The following is a 9,371-nucleotide window of genomic DNA, read 5'->3' on the forward strand; positions in this document are numbered from 1 at the left end:
AGCTGCGATACGTAGGATGCTTTTAGCCTCGACTGTTATACGTAAATTTAAATTAACGATCCATAACTTTACAGAGTGAAATAAATTGATATATAGATAAATACTAAATTAAAACAGCGTATTTTATAGTTAGAATCTGTTTTACTATCAAATCATAATAAAATAAAATTTGTAAAAATTATAAAATTATAAAATTCAAAAAAATTATGCATTAATTATACGATAATCTAAGTGATAAACGAAAACATATTATTTAACATTGTTAAAAAAACACATTTGCTTTGTAATGTCGACGGGTAAAATTTAGTTTAGAGTCATAAAAGTCCGAAAGACATGTATCGCAAATATGAAACGAATCGCTAAAGATATAAATATGCGACTCGTAAATGGATGTTTGATATAATTATGAAATAATTTAAGATAAACGACGTTAATGTTCGATCTCGTAATTAAGAACGCATCATAAGTCCACGATAAGAGTATACACTAAGACGGTGCGGTGACCTATAAGAAAAATCGACATCCTCGGTGAAAAGCGATAGTGCTATCAACCGCCCTTTTCCCCTGCCCTTTTCCCCCGCCCTTTTCCACTCTCCTTCATGACTGTCTCTTGTCCCGTCGTTGCATGCCGCGCTCAGCTAATCTTAAATAAAGTTTATGCACTGCAACTGTATACGTCACGACATCTACGCCTATTAATAGCGACGGCTATGAGTGTACGTCGCGGATCGGCTGTTCAAACAAACGAACCGTGTAAACCCACCCTCGAATGTTAGTCTTGCACAAGTACGTGAAAATAAACCACGCACTAGTCGTAACGCGATTTGGATTGTCTATTAACGTCGGACGGGAAACGTGTAATTCGTCGCCGAGTGTTTTCGGAGTAACTCGAGCAAACTATGAGGGGAAGTGATTATGCTAGAGGCGCGGTGAAAAGATCACTTTGCAGAGAACGGTAGTAATTGAAAGTTGATGAATGAACGAGTTAATCATGGCATTCGATAACATTTAAAATATCATAATTGTAAATAAACACATTTCGTAGGAGATTACAAAATTATTTAAACGTAATAGTATTTTAACATGATTTAATAATTATTACATAATTTTTCTACGTTTTGATATAATTTTAAAATTTTACACGTATCTGTAAAATATTATGTCTTCTAGTTATTTAAATGTACTTTATTATATTTATCAATTCAAAGATGATTTATTACATACGAAAGTCTTTTCTGATATGTCAAATAAAAAAATCTGTTTGAAAGCAATACGTAGTTTCCACTACCGCTAAATTTGTCACCATACGTGAATCCCTTTAGACTGGCTTATAGCATCCAACGATTGATTTACATGGAGTGACTACGCGTATTTATGGTGCTTATTTGTATGCAGAAGACGATAATTAAAAATCCGATACCTGGGTCACGGCCTCCGGGGATACAGCGGCAGAAAAAAAACATATAAAGAAGAAAAGATCGAAGGAGAGAAAAAGAAAAAAAGGAAAACAACTCGGATGGAAGGGAGGAACAAGTCCTGGGCCAATTAGGCGCGATCGAAGGGCACCGGTAATTACAAACCCCCCGTTGACTACATATGCGCCGATGAATATTCGTTTCCGCGTGCCATTTTAAATCAGATATCGCATGGATAATGACATCGTACATGTATCCTTGTATGTTTCTCATCGCGAAGAAAGAACAGACGGAATAAGACAACGATCGCGTTGAAATCAAGATATTTTTTAATTAGCATAAAAAATTTTAAAAGCCATAAAAATATTTCGACAACTATTGGAGCGATAAGTCTTTTAAGAATAAATGATAACGCGAAATTCAGAGAATGAGAAAAATATAAATTATATATATTATTGCGCGATAAACTCATAAAAGATGAATTGACTTGATATACGTGCGTAGAATCGAAATAAGCGAGCATATTCCCGCGGAAAACGTTTTCCATGAGATGACTCTACGTGCGTGTCAATTAGTTAAAGGTACGTACATGTGTACCGGCGCGGAGTCTGCCACTCCTAAAATTCATCAACTATTTAATTCTAATTTCCTTCCCTCTGGGAACTTACGTTTTCCTCTCCTCCCCGTGCCTTGTTCTGGTTGCCGGAGAGAAGAGATGTGGGTGAATCATAAGGGTAGTGCCCTGCTACACTATTCCTCCTTCCGTGTTAGTCTCTATTTAGAATAGAATATACGATATGCATTCTCCTCGTCAATTTTTGCGACTGAAAAATACACTTGACTTATTTCACTCGCGTTAAAAATTTCTTGACGTATGTCCGTATATTAGATAAATTCTTTTTTAATAATAAAGTTTAATTTTACTATAATGATTGTATGAAAAATTTTATGTCATATTTAGTAATATAATTTATAATATTTTTATAATTTTTATTTTTTTCTTTCAAATTAAAACATTTATACATTAAATAAAAAATATATTTTTTGCTCGAATCAAATGAAATTTGAATTATTAAATTCTTGTTGTACAATCGCATATTGGATATATATACATATATATCCATCGATCATTCTTCGATATATAACTTTTGATTCTACTGTTGCACTTTAGACATGAGTATATAAGACTATGCACTTTATCTATAATAAAGTAGCGGTGTTGCCTGTGATACACCGAATACATGTATAACATTGGGCAATCCGTCGTAGCACGGAAACCGGGCTGTAAGTAATTAGGAGCCGGGTGTGGATTGAGCTAAGGCAAATATCATGGACCCGCTCGCGTATTCGCGAATACATGCACGAATGCGTTTCGACGGACGCGGTATGGACCAGCTCCGTCTGTATATTTACATGTGTACACATAAGTAGGTACACGTATATATAAGTGCCCGAAACGCATAATTGCATACATATATTCGAGTTGACTTAATCGTCGACCAGGGCATATTATACAACTAATTCCGTTTATTTTGCATCATATGTTAGATTTTCTGTTGACAAATGTACAGTCGTTTCTTTAACGCTGCATTCTAAATTAATTTATGTAGATTTTTATTTGTAAAAAAAATGCATATTTAACATATCGAAATCTTCTTCGATCTTTACAATAAAATTTCTTCTTCGCGAAATACAGGCGTAACCGAGCGAATATACACGCGTGCAATTGATGAATACGCATTTCATATTCGCGAATGTCCATCTATTAAATATTAGCTCACTCCATTTTCCTTTTTCTCCCTTATCATTCGACTCGGTCTACAGTCGACAGTCGCTCGCATTATCGATATTAAAGGAAGATACCCGTCTGAAGCGTACCTGACCATGTCGCGAGAGGATTAATTAACTCGAGCGCACGACATCGAGAATGGAAACGTGGCGTTTGTTCCCTTTCCTTCCCTTCTTCCGTTCCCTTCTATTCTGATAGTTACTAGCACTGGCTTCCGTTCTACCGCGGTAACGTGTATCCCGTGAAATTCTGTCGCGATTTTCACAATGGCGAACGAAACGCCGGTTCGACATCGAAGAGCCAGCCAGCCCGTCCGCGCGAGGACCGCTCGCTCGCGTGAAAGAGGTCGGCGAATAAACCGGAGGAGATAGAGGCAGATTTATTGTTCCCCAGGATAAAGTCTCTTAAGAGCATCCTAAAATATTGCAATACTCGTTTCCTGCGAATAGTCCGGGAGCTGAAATACCCATAAGGGATACCGTTTTACAGCGCGGCATTTCTACATTTTCTCGATAAAGTCGTCGCACGAACGAGTCCGACAAACATCTCTATTTGTCATCTCAAATTCTGAGATCAACGATAATTTTTATTTTACTGCATATATATTAGAAATTCTTTTAAACATGTAATATATATTGATAAATTTTTTGTTTAATTATTTAAAAAATTTAATAAACTTTTGATGGTTATTCCACAAACATTTGCTCAAAGGTTGACATTATTCAATAAATGATATATATGTGTACGAATATTTAATTATATCTGAGTACTCTCTTATGGCGCAGTGCAAAGTCGTTACGCCGACAGATAAAAATAATAAAAGAGAGCAAATTGAAATGTCGCGGGAGAGAAAATTAGATGGAAACGAAGAGGTCCATGCGCAAACCACGTTGTTTTCCAGGGAATGGAAGATGGACCAATCGAGATAATGAGATAGCGATGCGCTGCCGATTTTCCGAGGGTTCGGGAGTGTGACTAGTTACCGAGCAAGCGAAGATAAAGAATGGTGCGGATAGAGGGAAACGGAGCAACGTATGGAAAAGAGAGGATATCAACGACGAAAATCGACTGAGAGAGAACGCGATAGGCAAAAGCAGAAGGGCGACTCAAAGAGGACCCTGGGCGGAGGACGCGGGCGAGAGAGAATACCAGAGGCATTATCCTTTAATCAAATACATTACACAGAATTTATCGCGGCCCGTGAATTAATTAAATGCCGAAGGATAAATTCTCGCCGCTCTAAAGCTGAGTGCCTACATGAAATTTAACATTCAATAAAATAAATCGCCCGTCCCTCTCTCTTTCTCACGAATCGCTCGCTCGCTTCTCATCCCTGTTGAAACTTCGGTCACCCTTCCGCACCGTGCCCTGTGTACGTTTCTCTCAGCAACCCCCCGGTTATTTTATATCGCTCGGTAAATCATTATATTGGCGAGAAACACGGAAATTCATTAGACTACGTATAACTGACAATTATAATACGAAATATAAATTAAAATTTTAGTATACATACATACATATATATAGGTACTAACAGAAATAGATCTGTAGAACTATTTTTCTTATAAAATTTTTGAAAAAATATTTCATTGTTTTACAAAGGAAATTTAAAAGTACGTAACACTTGCGTTTGTTGCAGCACGAAATACAGAAACAATTGTTGAAAATTTTTTATACACACAATGCATAAATGAAAATTTTCTATATAATCTAAAATAAAAGCTCTTTTATTATATATACTTGGTGTATATTTTTTATTTTTTTTCTATAAAAAAAAGATTTAATTCATAGTTTCAATAAATATTTGAAAAAACATTTTTTTCTTATCAAATTAGCTCATTAAGAATAAATTATGACTCACCGATACGATGCGCAGCAGCAGAGTTATGCACATGTTGATCTGTAAAATACAAACATATACAAATTAAAATATAAAGAAGTATTTAAAGTAAATAATATCTTAAGAAATAATTATAGTGTATAACTTTTTTATTTAATCTTTAAAAAAATAAAATATTTGAAATAAAAAAAGATGTTATAAACAAAATTGTTTTACAAAATATTTTTTATAGATTATGTTGAAAAATATATTAAAAAACTGTTAAAAATATATAATATAATGAATACAATTAAAAAATGTTTATATAAATAGTAAGATAATTTAAAAATTTTTTTTAACACAAGAATGTTTAAATATTTTAGATATTTAATTATTTTAGATATTTAGTTTAAATATTTTAGATGTATCTATATAAAAATATAATGATGTGTGTGTTTACTAGAGAATAATCTGGCTCTGATTTTTTAAACTTAAATATATTTTGAGGCGTATATAGAAAATTTGAATTCGACTGGAAAAAGTCATTCTTGTCTTATTTTTTATGAACTGCACAAGCATGATTATTTTTTTAAACATATTTCTGCTCTAAAACACATAAAATATGTAAGTTTTAAAGAAGGTTAAAATCGTAAGATGCAATGAGACAAATGTACTTTTTGATCGTATAATACTTTACCATATAATATAATTGATGACTACAGCGATTATAGCATTAATTACAATTGATTCTTTCTCTTAACTCGATGATTATATTTGCATCTCAAACACAACGGAGTTATAAATAACCTTCAAAATCATAATTCAGACATAACTAGAACTAATCTTAATCGTAATGAGACAAGTGTGACCGTAAATATCTTACCAGAATATAATCACGATCGTAGTAATTAAATCATAAATGATTATATTTCCTCGATGTTTGACCGTTATTATATTTACACCACAAGCACAATGAAAATAACTGCGTGACACATGACGCGCGAAAATGGCCAGTATAAGCTGTATTCCAAAATTCACTACCGGTACTGTTAACATATTGTCATTGTTGCTCACTGAATACTAGACAAGGATAACAACATGCAGTAGCGGCAGTGAGTTTTGGAACATAGTGGTTCGATTCCTCTAGTTTAGAAATTAGCGCGCCAAGGCACACGTGTCAGAGCAACCATTTCGCGCGGTTCAAGCGGAATTCCGGAATCGGACCACATTAATTAACGGAATTGAAAGGTGAGAAGGTTTGGATTGTGTTCTCTCGTGATATAATATGTCGCATCGTTATTTCCGTTGTGGGCAACGTGAATATAATAAGCAACGAATATTATAAATGTCAAGGTAAGAGAATCAATTGTGATTAAGCAATCTCTTTGCTTTATAATTATATTGCGATAAAATATTACAGTCATAAAGCTTTTGTCTCATTACATAAATTATGATTTAGATTAATTACGTAATTACATCTGAATTACGGAAAATAAAGATTATCTAGAAATGAGCGTATAATATCAGGAATATCGAAAAAAGTATCAAATAATCGTGTTATATATTGTATATGGTATATCGATAATGCAAACGTATCGGTAATTCTATCAAACTCCGCATAACTCTGATTCGTACCATTGTTTCAAACGTATTACTATAAAATTAGCAAGAAATTAAATTAAGACTAACAATAAATATTGCCTCCAAGTAAATATTTAGTATCAGGAATAGTGAGAAAAGTATCAGGTGAGCATGATATTGTATTATATATTTATGTGTAAATACATATATAAATGCATATCACATTTTAATATAAAATAATAGCTCCATTAAATAAACTTTGCAATTGAAAATTCAGGCATTATTAAATGACTACATGTTCAGCATGTTCAGTATAAAGGTTACTTCTTTGAAAATAAAGAATTTTTTATTTTGTTTACAAATATACAAATTATTATCTATTTTAAAATTCATTATTATGTAATATTATTATTGTACACATAATCTCTCTATCTCTCTCTCTCTCTCTCTCTCTCCCTTTCTTATTATTTTTAAATATAATTATACAAGAAAATGACGTAATAATTTGTTTTAACAGATTCAATTTCTAAACTTCAAAATTTATAATTTATATACCTTAAAATTTATTAATTTATTAATTTATTGCTTTATTAAATTTATATTTATGTTTGAAAAATATTGTAAAGTGACTTTTAAATTATACTTTTATATTAAATATATCTATTTATTAAGCTTATCTCTGTATTAAATTCGCAAATTTACCAATTAAAAAATATTAATTATTGTAACTAAATTATTAAATATTTTACATATGTATATGTATATATATATATATATATATATATACATATGTAAAATTTTTAATAAATTAGTTACAATAATTAATGGTTTTTAATTCGTAAATTTGCAAATTTAATATAGAGATTTATCTTAATATAGAGATATAATTTAATATAAAAATATAGTTTAGTACTCGAGTTACTTTATACAATTTTTTTAGATATAATTATTTTATAAATTTTAAATTATATGTAGAAATTGAATCTGCTAAAAAAATACGTCTTATTTTTTTTGTATAATCATATTTAAAAGCAGTGAGAGAGAGAATTAATAATTAATAATTAGTATATATATATATATATATATATATATATATATATATATATATATACATATATATTACTTTGTTATATTACATAATATAATATAAAACTGATTATTGGCAAAAACAAATAAGCAATTAATTTTATAACTGTTAAATAATAAAGTAAATAAATCACAATTTACTCACGCCATGGTTGCTCTGCCGTTGCACGATGTCTCCCTGGACCTCGTCCTCCTCTCTCAGTCGTCTTTCCTTTGCTACTCCTTTTCTTGTAACACTCACGTGACACTCGCGAAAACATAGTTAATTCGTTTAATAACGGTTACGATCACGCATAATAATCAGCAAAATATGATGATTGTACGACACCCCCAATGGGGTTTATTTGCACGCAACACGTATTTTATTATTATTTCAACGGAAAATAACGCAAAAACTATCTGCTTGGCATCCAAAAATTGCCTGATTCAATTTACTCTAATTATTACGATTTCTGTAATTAATTAATTAATTAATTACAGAAATTAATTATTTAATTCCACCATTAACGACTCGCAAACGCATCAAAGTTATGACTATTTATTAAAGTAAACGACTTATTCATCTGAAGTAAAAAGAATATGTTTGAATTTTGCGAGATTTACACACACACAGACACGCGCAAACATATGTTGTGTGTGTGTGTATATGTATATAGATATGTGTGATACATATGTTACAATTGTATATTCTGCGATAGTCAATTACGATTTATCATTAATTTGATTTGCATGATTCACGTAATAGAAACGTAAAGTTTCCGATATTAGTGATTCGTGTACGAGACGCGCCGAGCGAATGACATGCTTATTTTGTAGTCAAGTATTAAATATTTCATGAACAGAGAACGGAGAAGGGGAAACTCACACAACCTTCGTTGGCTTTCGTCTTTTCAGTATAGCGCGCTGGTGTTTACATTCGGTGGCCTTGTTATCATTCGCTTGGCAAGGCTCGCGCAGGAATGTGGTGACGCGTGCCTAGTGCGTATGTTATCTTCGAAATGTAATTGTAAGAAATACGCGAGAATATAATATTACTCTCTATGGTTACAATTATCGACTACTTCGTATAACTATTTAATTTCATGATTAACGATTCACAACTAAATCAAAGCGATTATTCAAATATTTTGCGCAATTTATTAACTCGCGTAATTTTGCACGAAATTTGAGTTGCCAATTCTTCGGTCATTAACAAAATATCATATATAGAATGAGTACAACACAAAATCGAGCACCGTTGCGACATATTTAATTACTAACAATATGTATAATCTAATTATGTCTATTTAATCATGTATTATAACATTTGTCAATTGCGTAGCAAACATTCGAGGTTTGTATCATACGTTGGTGATTAAAACGTATATATTATATAATTTATTTAATCGAAATCTATTGCACGAATAGGCATTTTAAAATAAGAGTACAGAACTGCTCGCAAAATTAATATATTATGTTTACTTTAAATAAGTCACTTTGATAAATAATAACCATCGCTTTGTCACATTCGTAAATTGTTAATCATCATGGAATTAATTAATAACACAGGATTAATTGTAATATATAATTACAATTTATTTGACCATGCAATTTTCGAGTGCTGAGCGAATAGTTTTCGTCGTCGAGTTATTTTTCATCGAAATAATAAAATATGCTTTACGTGTAAATAATCCACGTCGGG

General features: G+C 31.6%; 1 protein-coding gene across 3 annotated transcripts in view; it reads right to left on the bottom strand.

Annotated features, from left to right (window-relative positions):
• Positions 1-8,472, bottom strand: part of LOC140668527 (uncharacterized) — a 253,644-nt gene extending 245,172 nt beyond the window's left edge. For all 3 annotated transcript variants that reach the window (XR_012047189.1, XR_012047188.1, XM_072897607.1), the window contains exons 1-2: positions 7,836-8,472; positions 5,066-5,104 (exon numbers count right to left, since the gene is read on the bottom strand). Coding sequence is in view for 1 of the 3 variants with exons in the window: in XM_072897607.1 (XP_072753708.1) it covers positions 5,066-5,104; positions 7,836-7,950 (154 nt within the window). In the remaining 2 variants the exon portion in view is untranslated. The remainder of the gene's footprint in view (positions 1-5,065; positions 5,105-7,835) is intronic.
• Between the last annotated feature and the right edge of the window lie 899 nt (positions 8,473-9,371).

This window comes from Anoplolepis gracilipes, chromosome 8, assembly GCF_047496725.1.
Source record: "Anoplolepis gracilipes chromosome 8, ASM4749672v1, whole genome shotgun sequence".
NCBI classification, from domain to species: domain Eukaryota; kingdom Metazoa; phylum Arthropoda; class Insecta; order Hymenoptera; family Formicidae; genus Anoplolepis; species Anoplolepis gracilipes.